Raw genomic sequence first — 25,740 nt, forward strand, 5'->3', positions numbered from 1 at the left:
TCCTACCTGACTATTCTGCCTGTCAACTCACCAGGTGCAAAACCAGAGGGGAGGGAATTCCCTGGTGGTCCAGTGGTTGGGACTCAGCGCTCCCTGGTCAGGGAACTAAGATCCCACAAGCTGGGCAGTTGGGAGCCGGGGTTGGGGGGAGAAAGAAAAAAAAAAAAACTGGAGGGGAAAAACTTTAACACATTCCTGAGTGTTTATGGAGAGACCGGGAGAAGTGAAGGTCAGTTCCCAGGAGCAGGTCCCAGAAGACCCAGGCATGGACCTGCCAGAGATACAGACGCACAAGGGAAGAACAGAGGTCTTGTTGGGGAGGGAGATGAGTTGCAGACCCAGCTGACATGGCAGGGAGATGAGGGTGGTCAGGGGAAGAGTCAGCGAGCATGGGTTAGTGTTCTATTGCTGCTATGACAAATTACCACAAACTTGATGCTATAAAACAATAAACATGTATTATCTTTTGTTCTAGAGGTCAGAAGTCTGGAATGGAACTCATTAGACAAAAATCAAGGGGTTTTCAGGGCTGTATTCCTTCTGGTGGCAGCAGGGAAGTCCTCAGCTGTTTCTTCAGGCATTTACCTCCTTGATTTCTAATAAGCTGATTTATCTGCCATTTCCTGATTTTTATCCTTTGATATCTATAGACTTCCTTATTCTGAAGACAAAGATTTACTCTTTACGTCCATCCACACTCACCCTCACACCTACTCACACCTACTCACACAGACACACAGAGCTCTTCACTATCCTCTAATTACAATGATATCACCAGTTTTGGTTAAACCAATATATAGGTTTTTTTTTTTAATGAACATTTTTCTTCAGCAGTGCCTCATGGCTTGCAGGATCTTAGTTCCCAGACTAGGGATCGAACCCCTGCCCCCTGCAGTGGAAGCGTGGAGTCCTAGCCACTGGACCACCAGGGAATTCCCAATATGTAGTGTTTTAGTTACTCTGACTTTGTAAATGTTATTTATAGCTGAGCCATGTAGTATACCATGATTATGTTTCCTCTTTTTATGACCTCTGGTTTTCCCTGGAATTAAAAATTGTCGTCATTTAAAAGGTTTTTGGGAACTTCCCTGCTGGCACAGTGGTTAAGAATCCGCCTGCCAATTCAGGGGACACGGGTTTGAGCCCTGGTCCGGGAAGATCCCACATGCTGCAGGGCAGCTAAGCCTGAGTGCCACAACTACTGAAGCCTCCGCGCTTAGAGCCCGTGCTCTGCAACAAGAGAAGCCACCACATTGAAAAGCCCAGGCACCGCAATGAAGGGTAGCCCCAGCTCGCCGCAACTAGAGAAAGCCCGAGCACAGCAAAAAATAATAATAATTGGGCTTACTTTTCTGGGTGCCTATTTCAAATCCATCCCCAAACTCTCTCTTCGTAGTTTAAGCCCCCTATCACTACTTTCACAAACATCAGGTGATTTATCAGTCTCGGTTTTTCTCTGCAATATATTTCCAGGATCTCTTTGTACTCCTGCTCCGATCTAGGCTGGTTGCTATTGTCCTGAGATTGATTTTCACTGTCATCTTAGGGAGTCCTTTCCCCACCCTCCTGCGTTGGAGCTCCTATTTCCCATGTATACCTTTTTAAAAAGTTTATTCCTTAGTTTTGAGGAAATATATCCTTTGTTAGCTTTTCTGAGGACACATACAGAAGAGGCCAATTCTTTGAGACCTTGCATGTCTGTAGCTTTTCATTTTTTTTGGTTAGATATGGTGTTACAGTTTGGCAATAATTTTCCCTCACATTTAAGGCATTGCTCCGTTGTTTTCTAGCTTCCAGTATTGCTGTTGAGAAGTTTGAAATTGTTAGTATGCTCAGTCCTTTAAATGTGACTTGCTTCTCTCTCTCTCTCTCCACCTAAATCAGGCTCTAAAACAAACACATTGGGTTTGCTGAGGGAAAATGACCAGGGATGAAGGTAGAGAAACGAAATTCCAAATGAAAGGCTTAGACTTGAGGTCCCTGCTCTGTATCAGACACAGCCCCTCTGTAAAAAGGGAACACGTAACTGGAGTGTATCTCACAACACTTCAAGATAATCTTATTGATGTCCTGATTTTTTTCATTATCTAGTTACTCAGCTGACCTGAGCTAGTAAATCTGCTGTTAGTTGGGTACATTATTGTATGATTATATAACCCCGAAAAGGTTTAGAATTAAATATAGCAATGGTGAGCTAAATCAAGCCCATAGTACTAATATTTTTAGTACTAACCTTGAAGTGTAAGACAACCCTTATGTGTCTGTTATTTATGTGCAGTGTCTGTAATAAAAATAGAAACTATACTCTAGAGAATCTGACAGAATACCTTGTGATTTCAATTTGAAGTGTGTAATTGATTTTATATTTATGATTTTAAAGTGAAGGTGCAAGAGAATTTGGTTAAGTGTGTAAACTGCATTGATTGTATTAAGAGAATCATGGTACAAATCTGTCCTGTCAGGTGCCGGGGGTCTTTGTGAGGGTCTCATGATAGTCGGTTCTGCTACCATCAGCTGTCACAAGGCTGTGCTCCTCCCCCTTTACCAAATGAGCCCCAACAGGCTGATGACACAATAGCCAAAGCACAGCTGAGATCAGAATGGAATATTTAAATGCAAATATGCTAAAGGATAGAGCAGTGGTCAGCAAACTTCTTCCATAAAGGACCAGATTGTAAATATTTTGCTCTTTGCAGTCCAGGAGGCAAAATAGAGGATATTCTGTAGGTACTTACATAGCTATTCAAAAGGTAACTATTGGGGATTCCCTGGCGGTCCAGTGCTTAGGACTTTGTGCTTCCATGGCCGGGGTCACGGGTTCGATCCCTTTTCCGGGAACTGAGATCCCACATGCCATGTGCGGTCTGGCAAAAAAAAAAAAAAAAAAGTAACCATTAAAAAAATGTAACAACCATTTCTATGGCTATACAAAAACAGGCAACTGTCCATATTTGGCCCATAGACCATAGTTTGCCAGCTCCTGGGCATAAAAATTAAAAGGACACTAAAAGGATAATAAAAAGGAAAACAATGCAAAAAGTAGCGTAAAGGTAGATAAATGAGATCTCCAAGTACAGCTCACCAGAATTCATGTGAGATTCCCTGCACTATTCTTCCATTTTCTCTACTGAAGCACAACTAGGGAAGCTTTGATCAAACAAAACACACAGCTGATATCAATGAGAGGAAGACGGGGTGGACCATTTTGAAAAGCCTTTCATCTCTCTGCCAGATCCCAAATTATATAGACTCTTCAAATGTGTGTATATTAATTGACTGCCTACCACATCAGGTGCTGTACTGGGTACTAGGAATACAGTAGTGAGCAAGACTGCGTCCCCACCCCAAGGAGCTTACTGTCTGGTGGGGAGACTGACAAAGAAACAAGTTAATTCTACTGAAGTGCCGTAACTGTTCTGATCGCAGGATGGGTGTGCATAGGGGCACCTACTATGCCTAGATTTTAGGAATCAGGAGAGACTTCCTGGAGGAGATGATGTCCAAACTGAAGCCTGAAGGATGAGAAGAAATTAGCAAGAGAAAGAACTTAGCAGGTGCAACTTAGCATGCGCAAGGTTCCAGAGGTGAAAGGGAGCAATGGCATGTTCAGGGAGCTGCAACTATTTCATACAAACACTCACAGACTTACGCAAAAGATGTGCTCGCAAAAGAGCACCTGTAACCAAGAAAAACATACGCCAAAAGCAACATTCCTACAAAACAGGATTTTTCAAACCTCAGCCCTATTGCCATTTTGATAATTCTTTGTTGTGGAGGCCTTTCCTGGGCATTGTAGGATGTTAAGCAGCATGTCTGGTCCCTACCCAAAAGATGCTAGTAGCCATCACTCAGTTGTGACAACCAAAAATGTCTCCAGGAACTTCCCTGGTGGCGCAGTGGTTAAGAATCCGCCTGCCAATGCAGGGGACATGGGTTCAATCCCTGGTCCGGGAAGATCCCACATGCCACGGAGCAACTAAGCCCGTCCGCCACAACTACTGAGCCTGCGCTCTACACCCTGCAAGCCACAACTACTGAAGCCCGTGCACCACAACTACTGAGCCTGCGCTCTAGAGCCTGCGAGCCACAACTACTGAAGCCCACATGCCTTAGAGCCCGTGCTCCGCAACAAGAGAAGCCACCGCAATGGGAAGCCCGCTCGCCACAACTAAAGAAAGCCCGTGGGCAGCAACGAAGACCCAACGCAACCAAAAAAAAAAATGTCTCCAGACATTACCAAATGTCCTCTGGGGGGCAAATCTCCTGGTTGAAAGCCATTGCTGTAAGAGGTGAGGATAAAGAATTTCACTGGCTCATTCCCCGAGCATACCAGCTGGGAACACCGCCTATCCAGCTGTTCTAGTTAGGAGTAGCTATCGCTCATTACTGCTCCACTTTGCCAAGGGCAGGGGAAGGTGACTAGATGTCTCAGATACAATGTTCTCCGTCCCACCAATCACTGAAGGCTATCCTAAAAGTGGTCTGATTCAGGCCTTTCATTCTGCATGGCATCAAGCATCCAGAAAAACTCAAGAGACTCCTTCCTGACAAGATGTAGGGCCATATTACAATGTATCAATATCATTCCTGTAGTTTAAGTTAGTTGCATACACACTTATTAAATTCTAGCTGATTCCAAAGCATTCATTCTTCATCACAGTACAAATGTAACTACCAAGATGATGAAAACCAAGATGTGGGTGAGGAATGGTTCTTGCTGCCCAGCTCCTCATGAGGCCTGGCGTAGCCCAACTTATAAATGGTGGCTTGTTTGAGGACCTTACTGTTCTAAACAGGGGCATACACAGTGTGCTAATAAAGGGCCTAGATGGAAATACGGCGAAGAGTCCAGCTCCTTGAGACGGCCAGACTTTATTTATTTATTTATTTTTTTTAATGAGGATCTTGAATCAGATGCGTATGTTTGATTGATTGATTGATTGATTTTGGCTGTGTTGGGTCTTCGTTTCTGTGCGAGGGCTTTCTCCAGTTGTGGCAAGCGGGGGCCACTCTTCATCGCGATGCGCGGGCCTCTCTCGTTGCGGAGCACAGGCTCCAGACGCGCAGGCTCAGCAGTTGTGGCTCACGGGCCCAGCCGCTCTGCGGCATGTGGGATCTTCCCAGGCCAGGGCTCGAACCCGTGTCCCCTGCATTAGCAGGCAGATTCTCAACCACTGCGCCACCAGGGAAGCCGAGACGGCCAGACTTTAGAACGCAGGGTTGAGAGGCAGATGAACAGGGGAGGATGGGGAACTGGATTCCTGTGACTGGAAGCTCTAAAAACCACACGGGGAGGGGCTTCTCTGCCAGGCTAAGGGCTTATGCTTGATTCTGAAGACACTGGGAAGACAAGGAAGAATTTTAAGCTCATGAGTGACATAGCCAGATGAATTTAGAAGATATTTCTACAGCACTTACATTTTACAGAGTGTGTTTCTGCACACATCACCTCATTTAACATTCTGTAAGGAAGGTATTGTTTACATTTTGCAACTGAGGACTTAGAGAAATTAATTAATCAAGGTCAGAGAGCTAATACAGTTTGGCCAAGATTGAGTGGAATTCAGGTCTTCATTTCCACATTGCCATCTGGGTGTCTTGACTGTAGTCAGATAAAACACACATACAAAGGGCTGTTACAGGGCAAAGGTGAGAGCAAAGAATAGGTGAAAAATTAGTTGTGTTTAGCAGGGACTGGCACTGAGTAGTTAGTAGATTTGTTTCTAGACTTACCATTTCTTTTTTTTACTCTTGTTGTTTCAAAACTGGTTATGATGATGTAACCATGTTACTATTCCCTAGAGCAGTGATTTCCAACCCGTGGATCAGGACCCTTGGGGGAACCCAGGGTTATTCAGAGGGTCCTCAAGTTTGGTATGAATTTTCTTGATAGATGCTGAAAGTACTACCATCCATTTTATAGGGACACCAAGATTTTTAAAAATTTAGTTTGTATTACAGAGGGATCTTTATACTTGAAAGGGATCTTCATACTAAATATAAATTACTGGATATTATCTGTGTATTACTAAGGATGATATGCCTACTAGCAGAGGCTGGTGGGGCACAGGAAAATAGTGGAGTTTGGGTGTCTAAAGAATCTATAGGAAAGTGTGTGTCACACAGTCATGAGTCTGGAAAGGACTTGGTGAGGTGAGGGTTGGGGTAGGAAAAGTCATGTTCTTATTTCCCTGCTGTAGAAAGGAAAGCATTCCAATGACTTTCCCCACAGCCTGGGGGTTACATTTCTTTTTTTTTTTTTTTCAGGAACTGGTATTTATTATCAAAGTCATATTCGATGTCAACAAGATGCCACAACTACAAAAAAAAGTGTACACATTGCAATCTCAATGCAAACATACATTTGTCTTTATGGCAGGATTCATGTGAAACCTCAACCAGGTCTAAACTGTACTGACATCAAAACAGTGAGTGGACAAAACTCCAGGGTCTCACTTAGAGCTCAAGTTGGAGAGTGGAAATTGGGGTTGTTTAAGCCCAGCCTGGGGCCTGAGCTAGAGAAACTGGAAAAGAGAATGAGAGAGAGGGGGCTCTGGGCTCTGGCTCTGGCATAGACCAGTTACCTCCTGAAACCTCAATTTCCTCATTTATAAAATGGAAATAACACTTTTTTTGGCTTGAAAGAACCATTGAATATAAAGATTCCTGGAGGAGCGCTTTGCATCAATAAATGCAGGTTTTGTACACATGCATTTGCTTTTTGACCCAACAATCCCACTTCTAGGAATTTACCGTGAAGCTATACCTCCTCCAATGAACACAATATATGCAAAAGTTTCTTCATTATCTCACTATTTGTCATAGCGAAAGATTGCAAACCAACTATATGCCACATTTATTCGTTTTCTATTGCTGCATAATATAAAACCACAAGTTTAGCTTCAAGTGACACCCATTTAGTAGTCGATCAGAAGTGTGGCCTGGTGTGGCTGGGTTCTCCACTCAGGGTATCACAAGGCTGAAATCAAGGTGCCGGCTTGGTTTCGTTCTCATCTAGAGAACTCAGGAGGATGAACCTACTTCAGAGTCATCCTTATTGCTGGCACGATGTAGTTTCTCGTGGTGGCAGGACTGAGGATACAGCTCCTTGGGACACTCTCAGCTCCTAGAGGCACCCTCATTCCTTGCCGTGTGAAGCCTCATCGTCAAGCCGGTGTGTCAAATCCTTCTTGTGATTTGAAGCTCTGACTTTCCTTCTGTGACCAGCTAGAGAAAATTCTCTGCTTTTAAAGGGCTCATACGACTAGGTCAGGCCCACTGAATAATCTCCCTATCATAGGGGCAACTGATTTGGGACTTTATTTTTATTTTTTTTAATTTATTTATTTGGTTGCATCGGGTCTTAGTTGTGGCAGGCAGGCTTCCTAGTTGTGGCATGCATGTGGGATCTAGTTCCCTGTGTAGGGATCGAACCTGGGCCTCTTACACTGGGAGCATGGAGTCTTAACCACTGTGCCACCGGGGAAGTCGCTGGGACTTTAATATACATGCAAAATCCTTTCACAGACTTACCTAGATTAGTGTCTGATTGAATAACTAGGAGAAGGTATGTGCACACAGGGGCCAAGAATCTTAGGGGCCATCTTAGAATTCTGCCTATCACACTACAGGAAGCTAACTGTTAAATAACCTGGGTCCATCCACATGAGGGAGAACTATGCTGTAGTAATGAAGGATGATGAGACAGGCCTCTGGGAACTGCTCTTTTTTTTTTTTTTTTTTTTGCACAGTTTATTTACAATGTCATGTTAGTTTCAGGTGTACAGCACAGTGATTCAGTTATACATATACATACTTTTTCAGATTCTTTTCCCTTATAGGTTATTACAAAATAATGAATGTAGTACTGAGAACTGCTTTTGTTTCCGAATCAAACTTGGGTCACCTGCTCGCAGTAAAGCCAATCTACTGACACAGGGCCCTGGTGAAGGACAGTGCAACGTTTACTGCAGGTGCCAAGCAAGGAGTCCAGGGCAGCTAGTGCTCAAAACACTCGAGCTCCCCAATGGGTTTCAGGAAAGCATTTTTGTTTATTTATTTATTATTTATTTATTTTTTGGCCAAACCACACTGCTTGTGAGATCTTAGTTCCCCGACCAGGGACTGAACCCGGGCCCTCGGCAGTGAGAGCACGGAGTCCTAACCACTGGACCGCCAGGGAATTCCCGGGAAAGCATTCTTAAAGGCAAGGTGGCGGGGGGGGGGGGGGGGGGGGGGTGTCACAGGCTGTGTGATCAGCTCGTGCACAATTCTGATTGGTTGATGGTGAGGGCGTTGTCACAGGGGTCAACATTATCCATCCTTAGGCGCCAGTAGGTCTGGGGGCTGTGTGCTCATGGTCATCATGTAGTTAAAAGTATTCCATTTGGTGGGGGTTTTAGCATCTGTAAAACAACTCAGGAAATGTGCATCAGATAACTTATCTAGGTGCTTCAGGGAGGAGCTAAAGCAGGAGATGGGGGAGAGGTCTGTCCTGGGAAGACCCCATAGGGTCCTGCTCAGTTATACTCCAGAGTGATTTCCAGGATACATTATCTATTGTTAAACAGCGAAAATAGCAAGGAAGAATAAAATGTGCTAGCTTTCCTGGAAGAAAAAAGGGGAAGTAAAATAAAATATATAAATTGTGGTAGGCAGGCTCTGAGATGGCCCCCCAATCATTGACTATTGTGTAATCCTTTCCCCTTGAGTGTGGGCTGGACTTACTGACTCTAGAAAGCAAGTAAAATGTTGCAAAAGTAGTGGGATGTCACTGTTAAATAATGTTACAAAAAGACCGCGGCTTCCATGCTGGAGTCTCTCTCTTTTTTCCTTTTTCTCTGTAGTGCAAAGCAAGCTGCCATGTTGTGAGTAGTTTTACCGAGACACCACGATGCAAGAAACTGATATTTTCGGTGGTTGTGGGTTGAATTGTGTCTCGCAGAAAGACATACTGAAGTCCTAATCCACCTGGTATCTGTTAAGTGACCTTATTTGGAAACAGGGTCTTTGCTACTGCAATCAAATTAAGACGAGGTCATACTGGATTAGGGTGGACCCAAATACAATGACTGGTGTCCTTAGCAGAAGGAAATTTGGACACAGACACACACACAGACACACAACGTGATGTGAAGGCAGAGGCAGAAACAGAAGTTATGCAGTTACAAGCCAAGAACACCAAGGATAGCTGGTAACTGCTAGAAGCCTGGAGAGAGGCAAGAAAGGATTCTTCCCTGCTGACATCTTGATTTTGAACTTCTAGCCTTCAGAACTGTGAGAGAATAAACCCATTTTTTTAAAAACATCTTTATTGGAGTATAATTGCTTTACAGTGTTGTGTTAGTTTCTGCTGTATAACTAAGAACCCCCCATTTTTTTTAAACCATCCTGTTTGTGGTAATTTATTAAGGCAGCACCAAGAAACTAATTCACTGGCTGACAGCCAGCAGGGACCTGAGATCTGCCAACAGCCACGTGAGGGAGCTTGAAAGAGGATCTTCTGAGGCCAACTAACAGCCAGGTTGAGTGAGTTTGGAGGCAGATCCTCCCCCAGTCCAGACTTGAGAGGATTGTAGCCCCAAGTGCCATCTTGATTGCATTCTTGCGAGAGACCTGGAGCCAGAGGTAGCTACCTAAGCCCTTCTTGGATTTCTTTTTTTTCTTTTTCTTAAAAAATTAGTTAATTAATTTATTTATTTTTGGCTGTGTTGGGTCTTCGTTGATGAACGGGGGCTTTGTCTAGTTGCGGCGAGCAGGGGCTACTCTTCGTTGCGGTGCGCAGGCTTCTCGCTGTGGTGGCTTCTCTTATTGCGGAGCACAGGCTCTAGGTGCATGGGCTTCAGTAGTTGTGGCTCGTGGGCTCTAGAGCGCAGGCTCAGTAGCTGTGGCGCACGGGCTTAGTTGCTCCGCGGCATGTGGGATCTTCCCGGACCAGGGCTCGAACCCGTGTTGCCTGCGTTGGCAGGCGGATTCTTAACCACTGCGCCACCAAGGAAGTCTCTTCTTGGATTTCTGATGCACAGAAACTGTGAGGTAAAAAATGTTTGTTGTTTTAAGCTGCAAAGCATAATTATACAGCAATAGATACCAAACAAATAAATACATATTCTTAATTTTGGGGGGGGGGGAATGGGAGAATAAACTAGAAACTAATGACAATGGTTAGTGATAGGAGGTGAGTGGGAACAGAGTGCAGGAAACAGGAAGGGAGAGCTTCCTCCGAATAAAACATTTGCAAGATTTGATTTTGAACCAGGTGAATGCTTTATACATTCAAAAAATAAAACTAGATAAGATGAAAAAAGCAAACTAAAATAACAAACCTAACAATATATCACATATATTGCACATCGTTGAGAAGGGCCATATTTATAAAGATAAAAAGAACTGCAAAGAAATCCTGAACTTAGAAGTTTTGCTGCTGGTATTAGTACTGAAGTCTCAGCTCTTTTGTGTATATTGTAGGATAGAATAAATGAGTAAATATATTGATGCTGATGGGAACCAGCATTTTCCTGCATTTTTACCCCCGCCATGTTTACTGTTTCTGACATCATATTTCACATCTTTTTGTTAGTAACCAGGGTTTTCATTGTGGGAGAAAAAAGATATAAATATGGAAAGAGGAAGGCTAGAATGAACCTCGCAGTGTTGAATTTTTAATTGGGGGTATCAGTATGAACTCATGATTTTAAAATATATTTGGGTAAAGACTATACTGTTTACTGTTTTATATCTATATGAATATATATACACTTGGTCCACTGAAAGGGCCTAGAAGAAATGACATTCCAGTAGCAAACACTCAGATCTAGTTTTCCAAGTACCATTTCCTACTAAAAGGAACTAAGGTTTCTCTGCATAAGGCAGAGAAAATGCAAGGAGAGCTTGGGAGGTCCTGGGTCAGAAAGCAAGGTAACGTTCAAAGACTGATAGGATATATGTAAGGAAAAAGGAGCCGGGTAGGGGGCTTCCATGGCTCACAAAAGGGCAATTTGAGCACCACAAATAATAATGGTATTTGATTACAGTAATTTAATTAAATTGAATTTTAAAAGAATGCCAGAGTTCACACTGTTATTCAGAAGAAGGAGGAGGGAGAGGGGAATTGTGAAGGGGAGGAGAAACAAAAAAGAAAAGGAGAAAGGGGGGGGGGCGGGAGTCCTCTTCTTTAGAAAGGAATGCCAGCTAATAAACGGAGAAGGAATGATAGAATTAGAAAATCTCCATTTTATAACGTTTGCGCTAAGTGTTTGCTACCCCTATTGGGTGAAAATACTCACCTGGTTTCAGCCTAGCACTGCAGATATTATCTGTTGCAGAGGGAGAGAGGATCTTTGTGGAGAGAACTACCAGACCACCCTTGATCAAGTGATCAAGCTTGACGTCACGGATAATAGGCCAAAAGGATACTGTGCCTGCTGATAGAAGTACACAGCACCACCTCCGACTTTTCTTACTAAAAAGTTTGACTTGAATCTAATCATGAAGAAACAATTCAATAAACCCATACTGATATAGTCTACAATCGGCCTGGACTTTTCATATATGTCAAAGTAATGAAAGTGTAATGGAGCAGGACCCCATGGGGCCTTCCGGGCACAGGCCTTCCCCCATCTCCTCTGTTTTGGCTCCTCTCTGAAAAACCTAGATGATAGTATTTGATGCACACTTCCTGAGTTGTTTCGCATAAGTGAACCCCCCCGCCCCCTCCCCCCTCCCCCCCGTCCCCTCCCCCCTCCAACAAATGGAAGATGTTAATTACTTGACAACCCCTGTGAGCAACTAGCCCCAGGCCTTCTGGAGCCTGAGGACAGATACTGTTAACCCCTGTGACACCACCCTGCTACTTCACCATCAGCCAGTCAGAGAACTGTGCACAAGCTAATCACATACCCTGCGACCGCCCTCCCTCACCTGGCTTTTAAAAGTGCTTTGCTGAAACCCTTTTGGGGAGTTTGTTGCTTTTAGGGCGTGAGCCGCCTGTCTCCTTGCAAGACCTTGAAATAAACATTTCTCTGCTCCAAACTCTGATGTTTCAGTTTGTTTGGCCTCGCTGTGCGTCCGCCCACGAACTTGCGTTAACAAAAGATTTTTTTAAATGTGAGAGTACTAGTACTAGGGTAGTAGACTAAAGGAGTTTGTATAGAGAGGCATGAAATCAAATGCAACGAATCCTGGGTAGATCTCGAACTGGAAAAAAAAAATGTGTGTGTGTGTGTGTGAAAGACCTTTAGGGACAATAAAGGAAATTTAAATATGGACAGTATATTGGATTTGACAGAAATGGTATTTAATTTCTTGCATGTTCTAATGCCGAGGTATTTTGGGGGTGAAGCAGTGTTGTTTGCAACTTTCCAATGGTTCGGGGTGAAAAAAACCTATACAGTGAGGACGCAAATACTGTGAAATGTTAGCATTTAATTTAGTGCAGGGTATACTGTTCAAGTCTTCAGTCGGTTTATAAATTTTCACATTAAAAAGCTGGGTTTTTTAAAAAAAAAAGGAGTGCAAGTTTACTTCCTTCTGATTGCAGAGGTTCACGTGAAAAAGAATCAGCACCCTGAGAAGGCTCTTCCGTGGCTCTTAAATTTCTCTTTCACCGCGGAGTTGACCTCGAGGCCGTCAGAGGCGTCACCGAGTCCGGGAAAGCTCCTACCCCCTCCACCGGCGAGACGGAGTCCCGCAGTCCCCTCCCTCTGCGGCCCCTCTCCGCCGGCTGCCCGGCGCGCGACCTGGGCGTGGCCTGTGCCGGGAGCGGCCAATGGGCGCCAAGGCTGCGGGCGGGGCCGCGCAGGGCGGGGCTGCGCGCGGGCCCCTGGGCCACCGCCGCCGCTCACCAGCTTTTCCTCCAGTTCCCGTGGCCGCTGGAGCTGGTTGCTGCTGCGCCGGGGGAGTAGGAGGTGCAGGGCCGCCGCCACCCGGTAAGTGTCTGACTTCAAGGCCGGGACCGCGCTGGCCGCTCCGCGCCTGCTCCGGGTCGCCCCTCCTCCGGCCCGCCCTCCATTGCCCCGCGGCGCCCAGAACCACTGGGGCGGGACTCCCGGCCCCAACGCGGCGGCGCTGCCCCTCTGGCCGGCCGCGGTCCCGGAGAGCCCCGGCGCCGGCGGCCCTACCCAAGGGCCACCTCTGCTATCCGGTTTGTTTGCGGGGCCTGGTTCGGTGGGGCGCGAGGTTCCGGGGTGGGCCCCGCTCCTCGGGCTGCAGCTGCCTGTGGCCCGGCGGGTTCTGCAGGAGTGCCGGTTCCTGGCCCTCATCACTCGGTGGCGTGGGGGGTGATTTCTTTTCCAGCGTCACCGAGATCAGGCGTGAGGCCCGTCTGGCATCTCGGCGTGTGTGCCCTTGCCGCCGAGGTGCGTTTCTCCTGACTCTGCATCCCTCACACCTGCGGTTCATTCAAGAGCGTGCAGGCCCGGGCACCCGTGAGCTGCCTATTATGGGAAAAGGCTCTCTGTACTTTGAATTGCTCCTGGAACACACCAGGCTGGCTCATGTTGGCAAGGACCGGTCGAATTCATTTGCTCGGAAAGTTAATGCAGCTCTGGATTTTAGCGTAATTCTAGGTGTGAGTAATTTAGTGTAAAACAGTTGCAATGGCATTGTCCCTGCACAGGAATAGCAAAACGTCTCCAACTGCCCTTGCAAGAGTCTAGATTCGGCCTCCTCCTCTGGCGAGGAAAGTTGAAAGGCATGAATTCTGTTTTTGACTTTGCTGCTGCCAAGCTTTGTGACCATGGACTCAGTTAATTCACGTGAAATAAGATAAATTTCTAAGATTCCCTTCAAATCCCACGTGTCATTAGTCTGATGAGCTTATTTTTCGCCCCGTACCTTTAATAAGAATGAGAATTAGGAAAAAGCCATGAAAGGCAGCCCTGCGAGGAACAAAGATTTATGAGTGCACAGAAGTTTAGAGACTGGATTGGGGTTTAAGATTGGGGACTGAAAAGGGAGCACAGTAAAAGTGAAAGAACTTAGCCAGAATTAATTATATAAAAGAAACTTGGAAAGCTTTCGGAAGTTCCAGCAGCAATTACTGTTTTTAATTCCCTCTCTTTGTAGCTGTGTAGATGAGGTAAGGAGAAAATAAATGCTGTTATAGAAAATGTCGTAGAGAGGAATGTAACTTAGCATACATCTTAAGTGTAGGGAAAATCCTTTGTAGTTCTTAATTTGTATAGACATTTCTGCTCAGGAAACACTTGTTTTTGGTTGTTAAATAGATAAAAATTTTTGTACATCCCGCTCAGGAAAATCCTACCTGTATTTTGAATATGTCGATTTCCTACCCTCCCACCCACCGCTTTTTATTGTATTATTATTTGCGCCAAGATTTTTAACAGCCTTTGGTAAATAGCGTTTGGCTTTGTAGTACATAGAGGAAGGATCTGCTTTCCCTCTGGGAGAGCTCAGTTTGAGTACTTCATAGCTGTGTGACTAGGCACAGTCACTTTCTCTCTCTCAGGCTGTCTTTCCTCAATTGTGAAATGAGATAATGATACCTATTTCTTAGGGTTGTGAAGGTTAAATAAAATCCTTCATGTAGGAAGGCATGTAGCGATGCCTGACATGTCAGGTATTAATAATGACAGTATTGTGTTCACAGTGCAGCACAGAGAAGTGGTCTCTGGGTTTTAGTTTGGCTAGAAGGTAGGGCCCCAAGAGGAGAACAAAGTGACAAATGATCAGTAGCCATTTCCCCTGCCGGATGCTGGAACTTTTGCAGGTTGTAAGCCCTTCCTTCCCTGAGTCTCAGGCTGAGCTACTGCTCAGACACTAGTGATCGCTAAGGGACACATCAATCTCCCTGACTGTGTTGGCCTGTTAGTCTTGACACTTGACTAGAGTTGGGATTTTTCCCAAAAATTGAGCTAGCAAGTTAAGGAATGTGTGTGAGGAGAACCCCTCAAAGAGAGATCAAAACAAAGAAATGGTTTAGTTTACTGAACAGAGATTTCAGCCCAAGGTAACTGAAGCCCTTCACCGCTTGCCGTGGCCAGTACAGCTTACTGGACATATGGTCTCCTCTTTCAGTATTAACCAGAACCTTTTTTTGTTTAGATGTTTGACCACTTACTGATACTCTCTGGTTGTTATTTAAACCAAATTATTCTTTATTTGACTTTGCAAACAGTAACCTGGGAAGGCACGGTAGTCTTAACTGCTCAGGAATCTAGTCGTAGCTTTGGGAAAGGAAAAGAGAAGAGCCCCAAAGTTAATTTACCCTCATCTTAGTTAACTTTTAGACATTGTAGTGAATAGACTGTACTTTCACAGTTTAACCAGGGATACTGGAGGGGGGACCCTTGTTTGTGGAAGATAAGTTATTGTGGGGTAATATCTGAATAGGAACTAATGGGTGTGTGCTTCATCCCACGTGATTCAAAACCCTGGGAGGCAATTCCACAACAAGGTTGAGCTCTACTTGAGTAGTTGCATATGAGTATAACCCAGAACCTCTGGGTTTTAATATTATAACTAACTAAAAATTTAATATCAAAACCAGCAGAAGAAAAAGTAGCCAAATCTCATTAAACTTAAACTGGCGAAAGTATTAGCAGGAAATCAGAAAGTTAATGGGTGAGATGGCATGAAGTCATATGACAATATAGTGTTTTTTTTTTTAATAAATTTATCTTTTGCAGCATTGGGTCTTCGTTGCGGTGCGCGGGCTTCTCATTGCTTTGGCTTCTCTTGTTGCGGAGCGCGGGGTCTAGGCTCACGGGCTCTAGAGCGCAGGCTCAGTAGTTGTGGTGCACGGGCTTAGTTGCTCTGCGGCATGTGGGATCTTCCCGGACCAGGGCTCGAACCTGTGTCCCCTGCACTGGCAGGCGGATTCTTAACCACGACACCACCAGGGACGCCCCCCAACAACATAGTTTTTTTTAAATGTTTTGTTTCTAATTAGAGATCAGAAGTTATAATCCCATTCCGAATAACGTTTTTGCTGACATTTTAGAGGATATCTTGTGTGTACATTTTAGAGGATATCTTGTGTGTGTGTGTGTGTCTATTTTGTACGTATACATTTATGTATACACTGTAGGGAAAAAAATCTCTACTAAATAAGATGAGTGCAAAGAAGAACCGGCTGTAATGTCATCACTACCTAATCAACTACCTAATTTTAAGTGATACGTATTCCAAGGCCGTCATTTATTTGACTCATTGATGCTTGGGATTTCCCTCATTCAGTGGCTGGGGCCCTGTGTGTGTACTTTTAAGAAGCTCCTCAGCCAGGTTAGGAACTGCTAATAAGGAGTCCTGTGTCCTGCGCAGATGCTTGATGCATGTATAGTATCACAGCCAAGAAAATAAGAATCATAGAGGCCAGGGGGAGGGGGAATGGAGAGGAACTGCTTAATGGTTTCCTTTTGGGGTGATGGAGTATTTTGGGGCTAGATAGAGATGGCGGTTGTACAAAATTGGAATGTACTAAGTGCCACTGAATTATTTGCTAAAATGGTTTATTTAGTTTTTCTTTGTTTGTTTTTGGCTGTACCACGCGGCTTGTGGGATCTTAGTTCCTCGACCAGGGGACCAGGGATTGAACCCTGGCCCGGTGAGTGAAAGCTCCCAGTCCTAACCACTGGACCATCAGGGAATTCCCTGGTTTATTTTGTAGTACGTGAATTTCACCTCAGTAAAAAACTCTGGGAAAAAATACCAATATTATGTTTGTATACTGTGTATTGGAAAAATTAATTATAACTGTTTAGATTGACTACTTTCTGAATGTATATTTTTCTCTTAAGACTTCTCTTAAAGCACATTTTCATTGTTTCTAAGGTACATCTTATCAGTAGTACCTTTTCGAAGGTGCTTGGTAATATTTTCTCCTTAATTAAAATGCCATCACTCCTTTTTGATCATGTACAGCCTCAGGTGGTAGCAGAAAGAACACTAAACTTGGGATCAAAGCATTTGGGGGTTGGAGGTCCACTTCTGCCCCATCAGACATGTGGCCTTGGACAAGTTGCCTTCCTGAAACTGGGTTTCCTTGTCTCTTTTTCTGTCCTATCCCAAACTTGTGGGGGGATCCACTGAAATCATTTATGTTGAACACTTTTGTAACAGCAAGTTACAGTGCTTCCAGACGCCACTGTTACGTAGTTATTGTTTTGCTTTTTAACTTGGACTCGGCAAAACCCAAGAATGGGTTGAGGACAGTAATGAATTATTGGATTTATTATTAATGTGTTTTATAGTCTGTAACTTATAGTGTTAATCGTTCCCTTAGTTTTGAATTTAGTAAGGCTAAGAATTAAGTACAGATATTAAACATTTTCAAGGCTAATAGTGAGATGAGTTTTGGGGAGCAGGACTTGTTCTTTGGTACTGAAATACATAAAACATGATGATTTTTTAAGTTCCACACTCAGGGAGCCTTCTACCTTAGTCATCGGTAACCACTCTGAATTTGGTTAATGTCTGTAGATGAGGAACAGATATCTGTATGTCTGTTAGGGTCCTTTTTGAGTTCCTTTGTTTTCTCTTGGTGTAAGGAAGCCCCTTGGCCATCTTGTGAAGTGACGTTCTTGGCAGTAGTGACTTGTGGTAGGTCTCCTGGGAAATACAGACTTGGGAACACTCCCCAAACGTGCGAAGTAAAAACATTGGGCATATTGCTTGCCAATGACTATAGTAAATTAGAATTTTATTTTAAACTGACAAGAATTAGAGTTGATAGTATATACAGAGAAGTGTGCTAATTTCCATGTGTCTCCTGTTAATTGGCGCAAGGCCAGATTTGCTGACTGAAATCGCATAAAACTGCAGAACACGTAATGAATGTGGGGGGCCTGGCTGTGGCAGGTGCGTGCATATATGTCACAGTGAGTGAGGACCTATACAAGGAAAGGAGGATGGAAGGCAACATTTGTGTCTTTTTTTTTTTAATAGATCTTTATTGGAGGATAATTGCTTCACGATATTGTGTGAATATTGTGAATTTTTAATATTGTGAATTTGTTGTCCAAACACATCTGGAGAATTACCATATGACCCAGCAATCCCACCACTGGGCATATACCCTGAGAAAACCATAATTCAAAAAGAGTCATGTACCACAATGTTCATTGCAGCACTATTTACAATAGCCAGGACATGGAAGCAACCTAAGTGTCCATCGACAGATGAATGGATAAAGAAGATGTGGCACATATATACAATGGAATATTACTCAGCCATAAAAAGGAATGAAATTGAGTTATTTGTAGTGCCGTGGATGGACCTAGAATCTGTCATACAGAGTGAAGTAAGTCAGAAAGAGAAAAACAAATACCATATGCTGACATATATGTGGAATCTAAAAAAAAAAATGGTACTGATGACCTAGTTGCAGGGCAGGAATAAAGAGGTAGACATAGAGAATGGACTTGAGAACATGGGGTGGGAGGGCGAAGCTGGGGCAAAGTGAGAGTAGCATCGACATACATACACTACGGAATGTAAAATAGTTGGCTGGTGGGAAGCAGCAGCATAGCACAGGGAGATCGGCTCAGGGCTTTGCAAGGACCTAGAGGACCTAGAGGGGTGGGATAGGGAGGGTGGGAGGGAGGCTCAAGAGGGAAGGGATATGGGGACATGTGTATGCATATGGCTGATTGGCTTTGTTGTTTGCAAGGAGACAGGCGGCTCACGCCCTAAAAGCAACAAACTCCCCAAAAGGGTTTCAGCAAAGCACTTTTAAAAGCCAGGTGATGGAGCGGGGTCACAGGGTATGTGATTAGCTTGTGCACTGTTGTTGTTTGTTCCTATTAGCATTTTCTTAATTGTTTTGGATTTGTTTTTGTGGGTCTTATGTTTCCCGCTTAGAGAAGTTTCTTTAGCATTTGTTGTAAAGCTGGTTTGGTGGTGCTGAATTCTCTTAGCTTTTGCTTGTCTGAAAAGCTTTTGATTTCTCTATTGAATCTGAATGAGATCCTTGATGGGTAGAGTAATCTTGGTTGTAGGTTTTTCTCTTTCATCACTTTAAGTATATCCTGCCCCTCCCTTCTGGCCTGCAGAGTTTCCTCTGAAAAATCAGCTGATAACCTTATGGGGATTCCTTTGTATGTTATTTTTTGTTTCTCCCTTGTTGCTTTTAATATTTTTTCTTTGAATTTAATTTTTGTTAGTTTGATTAATATGTGTCTTGGTGTGTTTTTCCTAGGGTTTATCCTGTATGGGACTCTCTGTGCTTCCTGGACTTGGGTGACTATTTCCTTTCGCATGTTAGGGAAGTTTTTGACTATAGTCTCTTCAAATATTTTCTCAGATCCTTTTTTTTTCTCTTCTTCTTCTGGGACCCCTATATTCGAACGTTGGTGCGTTTAGTGTTGTCCCAGAGATCTCTGAGATTGTCTTCAGTGTTTTTCATCCTATTTTCTTTATTTTGCTCCTTGGCAGTTATTTCCACCGTTTTGTCTTCCAGCTCACTTATTCGTTCTGCCTCAGTTATTCTGTTATTGATTCCTTCTAGTGTATTTTTCACTTCAGTTATTGTGTTGTTCATCTCTGTTTGTTTGTTCTTTAGTTCTTCTAGATCTTTATTAAACGTTTCTTGTATTTTCTCATCCGTGCCTCCATTCTATTTCCGAGATTCTGGATCATCTTTACTATCATTACTCTGAATTCTTTTTCAGGTAGATTGCCTGTTTCCTCTTCATTTATTTGGTCTTGTAGGTTTTTACCTTGCTCCTTAATCTGTGATATATTTTTTTGCTGTCTCTCTCTCTCTCTCTTTTTTTTTTTTAAATGAGTGGGATTGTGTTCTTGTCTTACTGGTTGTTTGGCCTGAGGCTTCCAGCACTAGGGTTTGTAGGCTATTGGGTAGAGCTGGGTCTTGGTGCTGAGATGAGGAACTCCGTGAGACCTCACTCCGATGAATATTCCCTGGGGTTTGAGGTTCTCTGTTAGTCCAGTGGTTCAGACTTGGACCTCCCACCGCAGGAGCTTCGGCCCAACTCTGGGCTCGTGAACCAGGGTCCCGCAAGCCACCTGGGGTGGCAAAAAAAAAAAAAGTAAAAAATAAAATTAGGAAACTAACAGATATGTTAGGAAGAATATAAAAATAAAAATTTAGACGAATCAACAACCAGAAGGTGCATCTTTACCACAATAATAAATAAAGAGGAAGAGGGAAAAGAAAAAAAGCAAGTGTGGGGAAGTCCTTAGCTGTGGAGGTGGGGCCTAAGCAAGGGCGAGGTTTGGGCGGTGGGCGGGACCAATGCTCAGGACCCACAAGGCTGGAAAAGGCCCTGGGGGCTGTGGGGAACAGAACGGGCCTAGGCATGCCCCCCACCCCTGGTCTCAGAGGGCAGGGGACCTCACCTGGGAGCACAGCAGGCTCCCCGGGCCCGAGTGGCCAGGTCAAGCGCCCTCCACTCCTCTCTCTTCCTGCATGGCTCCTTCAGCCTGCCTCTCCTGATCTCCCCAGCCTCCCTCCTATGCCCCCAGGACCCACGTGGCCTGGTTGGGGTTTGGAGGGGGGCGGTACCGGCTCAGCAGGCTCCCGGGGCCTGAGTGGGCGGGGCAATCGCCCTCCACTCCTCTCCCGCCTGCCTCTCCTGATCTCCTAGCCTCAGGGGCGCCGATCCTGTCTGGCCTCCGCTCCTCCTACCCCCTCAGTCCCCCTATGTCCTGCTGGTTCACTTTGGGGTTCCTCCCGTCTCCTTGAGCGTCAGAATCTCCCACCAGTGGCCGGCAGGCACCCTAGTTGTGGGGAGACGCTAACTGCGTCCTCTCACACCGCTATCTTGACTCCACCTCCCGTGAGTGTCTTTTTTGTATTTAATTTCCGCAGTAGGCGTGAGTAAAGGTGTGGACTCTACCTCTGATTGGTTGTATTGGCTGCTTCAGTTATGATGATGATGATGATGGAAAATTTAAAAACCTAGAGGTTAACAGCAACTTTCCTAAGAAGGAGGTGATGAGGCTCTGACCCCGTAGTCTGCCTCGTTCCTTCATCCCAAGCCGCCTCACAGCTAGTAGCGTAATGTGAGTAAGAGAAGGGAGCTAACATTTATAAACTAGAGGAACATTTTGGTCATTTTAAGTAATTATCATTTTAGCTTGGGACACTGGGTTGCAACATTTTTCTGCTTCTGTGTATCTGAAAGACTCCAGTACCTCCTGGGAGGGACTCACTAAGACAGTGGCAAGCAAATAGCAAATATTTATTAAGTGAAGATCAGTTTTAAGATAACATGGACTACCCAGAAAATCACCTCCATCGTACTACATGAATCACACGCATATCAAGGTATCAATATATCGGCTTATTTAAGGCCTGGGTGAGAGTTAAGACAACTGATCAGGTGATTTGGGGTTTAGGAAATAGGGGTGCTTTGCTTTATAAGGTGAGGCTCATCTTGGGAATTGTGCATGTGGGTGGGGACAGGGTTCAGGGGTAGCACCTGGTAGCGCTCACTCCAAGTGAAACACACGCTTAAAGAAGAAACTGCCTGTGTGAGAAGTTACAGCACTGAAACACCTTACTTTTGTGTCCAGGAAAAACCCTGTTGGAGGCCATGCGTCTGTGAACAAAGGAGAAGGGACAGCGGTGAGCATGTCAGCCCTGAACTGGAAGCCCTTCGTGTACGGAGGCCTGGCTTCCATCACAGCGGAGTGCGGTAAGGAGCCCAGGGCGGAGGCCGGTCAGCTGCCTGCTGCACGTGATGAGGCTGAAACTTCTGGGTGTGATCATTGGGTGTCATAAGACTTATGGTGTGAGTGTAGTTCAAGCACAGAATGTGAGATTATGAAACACTTAATCTCAGAATTCAAAATTTCTTTCTTCCTTTGGGATGCTTTTTAAGACAAAATAGTGACTTTGGCTGCTTATTAGCAGTTTAGGGTTCAAAGTTCATTGGGGAGACAGTTGGACCTGTTGCTCAAACGGCAGGCAGTTTCATGAATCATTGTTGGATGCCATCTGTCCCCGTTCTCCTTGTCCTTTTCCCCGCTTCATCGCTGTTAACACACTTGGCTTTAAAGGAGGGTTAGGGAGCCCCAAGGCCTTCCTGGGCCGGAGGCGAGTGACTGTCATCATGCCATCATGTTCTCATCGGGCCTGTTGTTCATGTCCTGCTGGTGACTTCCTCATCAGCTCGGTTCCAATCAGATCCTGTTTGTTCCTTTGTTTATTCCCCGGATCATTCATTCAGCACACGTTGATTGACGGGAATTCCCTGGCGTCAATGGTTAGGACTCTGCACTTTCACTGCCCGAGGGCCCGGGTTCAGTCTGCTGGTTGGGGAACTAAGATCCCACAAGCTGTGTGGCGTGGCCAAAACCAAAACAAAACACGTTTTTTGTTTTTTTTTTTAAATTTATTTATTTTATTTTTGGCTGAGTTGGGTCTTCGTTGCTGCGCGCTAGAGCACAGGCTCAGTAGTTGTGGCACATGGGCTCAGTTGCTCTGTGGCATGTGGGATCTTCCCGGACCAGGGCTCGAACCCATGTCCCCTGCACTGGCAAGCAGATTCTTTAACCACTGTGCCACCAGGGAAGTCCCCAAAACACATGTTGATTGAGATGCTGCCCCGTGCCAGGTGCTGGGCTGAGCTGCTGCTGTCCTGGGACAGAGGCTGCCCCAGAGGAGCCAGTGGGGACCGGGGCTGAGGGGTTGAGGCACGTTAACCACCGACCGCTGGCTTCAGCTCCCCGTGTAGATTCACTGGCACAGTGACTCAAGGTTACTGCGTATGGGTTTATATGTTTGGACGGACTATCTCTTAGGCACTACATTAAACATTTTTACCTACATTAACAGAGTCACTTTTAGGCTGTAACACACAGGTGAGAAACTCCTTTAGAAAACGCATTTATCTCCGTTCACGTTGAACCCCATATCAGCCTTCACATGTGTGAAAAATAGTAACTTACATTTTATTTTTATTTTATCATTATTATTATTTCCTGGCTGCACTGCGCGGCTTGCGGGATCTAAGTTCCCCGACAAGGGGTTGAACCCGGGCCCCAGCAGTGAAAGTGCCGAGTCCTAACCACTGGACTGCCAGGGAGTTCCCAGTAACTTATATTTTAAGATGGATTTCCTGTTTGTGTAAATGATTCCATGTACCTACCTTTGACAGCACTTCAGCCTCCTCAAATCCTAGGTAGAATAAGATGGGACATAAATAAAAATGTACAGAAAACACAGTTATGCATTTTTAGAAAGATTTAAAAAAATCTTTTGGTTCCTAATTTTTTTTTTTTAAATAGGAAGATTGCAAAGTATCTGCCATTTCTTAATTCTGTTTCTTAGTTTACGTTATAGTCTGAATGTTTCCTCAGTAATGTATCCCTGTGTATCCTTTGTTTAGTGAAATTTTTTTCTATTAAGTGAAACATTTCCTTCTTAAAAATTTTAAGGTACTTTTCCAATTGATTTAACCAAGACACGGCTCCAGATTCAAGGCCAGAAGAATGATGCAAACTTTAAAGAAATCAGGTATCGAGGAATGTTGCATGCGTTAGTGAGGATAGGCAGAGAGGAAGGCCTGAAAGCACTGTATTCAGGGTAAGTAGACCTTCGTGTGTTTATATTTCACTGTTGAGCTTTCAAATGAGCAGACTTCACACTAAGACTTCATAGAGAAAAAATAGAAGTTTGGGGTGTATTCAAGAGCAAGTAGCAATGGTTGATTTTTTTTTTCTTTCATTTTTCATTTCAACTTTATTTTCTATATATGTGTTTTAATGTAGCGAGTGTTGTGGTGAAACTATGTTTTCATTATATTCAAATACAGATGATAATACAAAAATTGCATTTGTTTTAATAGCCCTTCCCCTTGGTTATTCTGAATTACTGAGGTTTTTGCTATAATGAAAATGATATGATATTCTCCATAGGTAAGAGTTGCAGTGAACAGCTTTTCTTTAATCCAGCATTTAACGACCAGTGTGCTGCAGGCACTGGTTAGGGAAGTGAGTAAGGCGGGGTCCTGCCTATGGCAGTCAGAGGCCCTGCAGGAAACAATTCATTTCGGGTGGTTTAAGTGAAGGGAGATTAATGAAAGGGCTCCTTAAGGGTTAAGGGAACGAATGAAGGATTTTGAGGTACCGAGAAACTAGCAAAGTGAGAAATGGTTACCAACCCTAGGACCAGAGGGACAAGGACGGGAATGATGTTAGCAGAGCCTACTAGGGCTGGAGCCTTGAAGGAGCCCACAGGAGTTGTTGAGAGATGCCTTGCTAGTGCCCGGGGAGAGGAAGAAATACCTCCACTTCTTCTCCCTCCCTCCCTCCCTCCCTCGCATCTTCGACTGGCTGAATCCGCCTGGAATCAGCTGGCAGGGGAGCTGGGTGGCGTCCTCCGTGTCGCCAGCCTCGGCACAGAGCAGCACAGAGAGGGGCGAGACTGGATCTGGGTGGATACGTGGGAATCGGCAGCAGCCCCCGCCCTGAAGGAACTGTGGTTGCCTGGGGACCGCGGATGTGGAAACGGGATTACAGTGGCGTCTGCCAAGTACTAGACTCTGGTTGAGGCAGGGCATCAATCCCAGACTAAGAGGCCCTGGATCTGATCTTGAAGGACCAAGAGGAGTTAGCTGGGTGAAGTTAGAGGGGAACTCTGTTCATGCAGAGCCAGTGGTGTGTGCGGGAGAGCACGGCACATTCTAGAAACTGCAAGTGATTCAGCGTGGATTTAGCACTTGTGGGGTTAGTAGCAGGAGATGGAGTTGGAACTGTAACAAGGAGTCAGGACCTGCATGACCTCGGGTCGTGTAAGTCAGCATCTTGATTTGGGGCAGTACACCAGGTCCAGATCCCAAACTGATGTCTCACAGCCCTCCCACCCACGGGTCCCCAAAGGTTTTTGTCTTTCAGTTGAGCTAGTCTTTTAAATGCGAGAAGTTGAACATAAAAACCATTCGATCTTCTCAAGGAAGCTAACATCTGGGCCCACATTTGGTCACTTATGATAATAGTAACTGGTGTTAAGGATGCTTTCTCTGGTTTACCAAACCTCCGGCACTCACATAGTGTAGGTGTGCAGTTAGACCCAGCCTGCTTCACGCACTCATAGCATTTGCCCGGTACCTGTAAGTGTGTGAGTTTAGTATACCTGTGGCAGACATAAGCCACTGAAGGGTTTTGAGTAGAGGGACTGACATCAGGTTTCCGTTGTAAAAAATTCCCGCCTGCTGTTGGAAGAAAGAGAGACAGTGACAGTGGAAGCAGGCTGACACATAGGAAGCAGAGACAAGGATCTGACCTGAGGAATTGTCTTGGGGACGGAGAGAAGGAAGGCAGGCTGTTTAGAGCGGAGGATCGACATAGTGTACGACCTCATACATGAGGGGTGGTGGGGAAGGAGGAGACTGGCTAGTGTCTCTTTCTGTTCTGGCCAGTGTGCAGATGGAGGTTCCATTCCTTGGTCTAGGACACAGAAGAGGAAGAGCGGATTGTTTGGAGAGGGAGGTTAATTAGTTGTGTGAGACACTTGCTCTGGTGGTAGGTGTAGGACATGTGAATTGAAAAATCTGGGAAGCAGCTGGAAATGCATCTTGGGATCAGTGTTGGAAACATGAATTTAGGAGTCATCACTCTTTGGACAATTGAAGCCATGCGAGTAGATGAGCTCATCTGGGGAGTGTGTGGAGCCATGAGAGAAGAGAGGAAGGACAGAATTCCTGGGCCCCTCAGAGGAGAGAGGTAGGATGTGCAGAGAAAGAAGAGGAATTGGAGAGAGTGAAGTTATGGCAGCTCAGGGAGGAGACGGCTGCAAGCAGGACAAAGAGTGGACCA

The 25,740-nt window shown here is 44.9% G+C and overlaps 1 protein-coding gene across 4 annotated transcripts in view; it reads left to right on the forward strand.

Annotated features, from left to right (window-relative positions):
* Window positions 1–12,804: 12,804 nt before the first annotated feature.
* The window catches only part of SLC25A30 (solute carrier family 25 member 30), a 35,413-nt gene continuing 22,477 nt past the window's right edge, over window positions 12,805–25,740 (forward strand). For 2 of the 4 annotated variants that reach the window (XM_057532512.1, XM_007186822.2), the window contains exons 1-3: window positions 12,805–12,926; window positions 21,496–21,617; window positions 23,362–23,509. In XM_057532512.1, coding sequence (XP_057388495.1) covers window positions 21,554–21,617; window positions 23,362–23,509 — 212 coding nt within the window. In that variant the 5' untranslated portion in view covers window positions 12,805–12,926; window positions 21,496–21,553. Of the gene's footprint in view, window positions 12,927–13,010; window positions 13,142–13,336; window positions 13,356–21,495; window positions 21,618–23,361; window positions 23,510–25,740 lie in introns of those variants that run through there. The other 2 variants (XM_007186823.2, XM_057532511.1) reach the window with 2 other exon arrangements.

Source organism: Balaenoptera acutorostrata, chromosome 18, assembly GCF_949987535.1.
Source record: "Balaenoptera acutorostrata chromosome 18, mBalAcu1.1, whole genome shotgun sequence".
NCBI classification, from domain to species: domain Eukaryota; kingdom Metazoa; phylum Chordata; class Mammalia; order Artiodactyla; family Balaenopteridae; genus Balaenoptera; species Balaenoptera acutorostrata.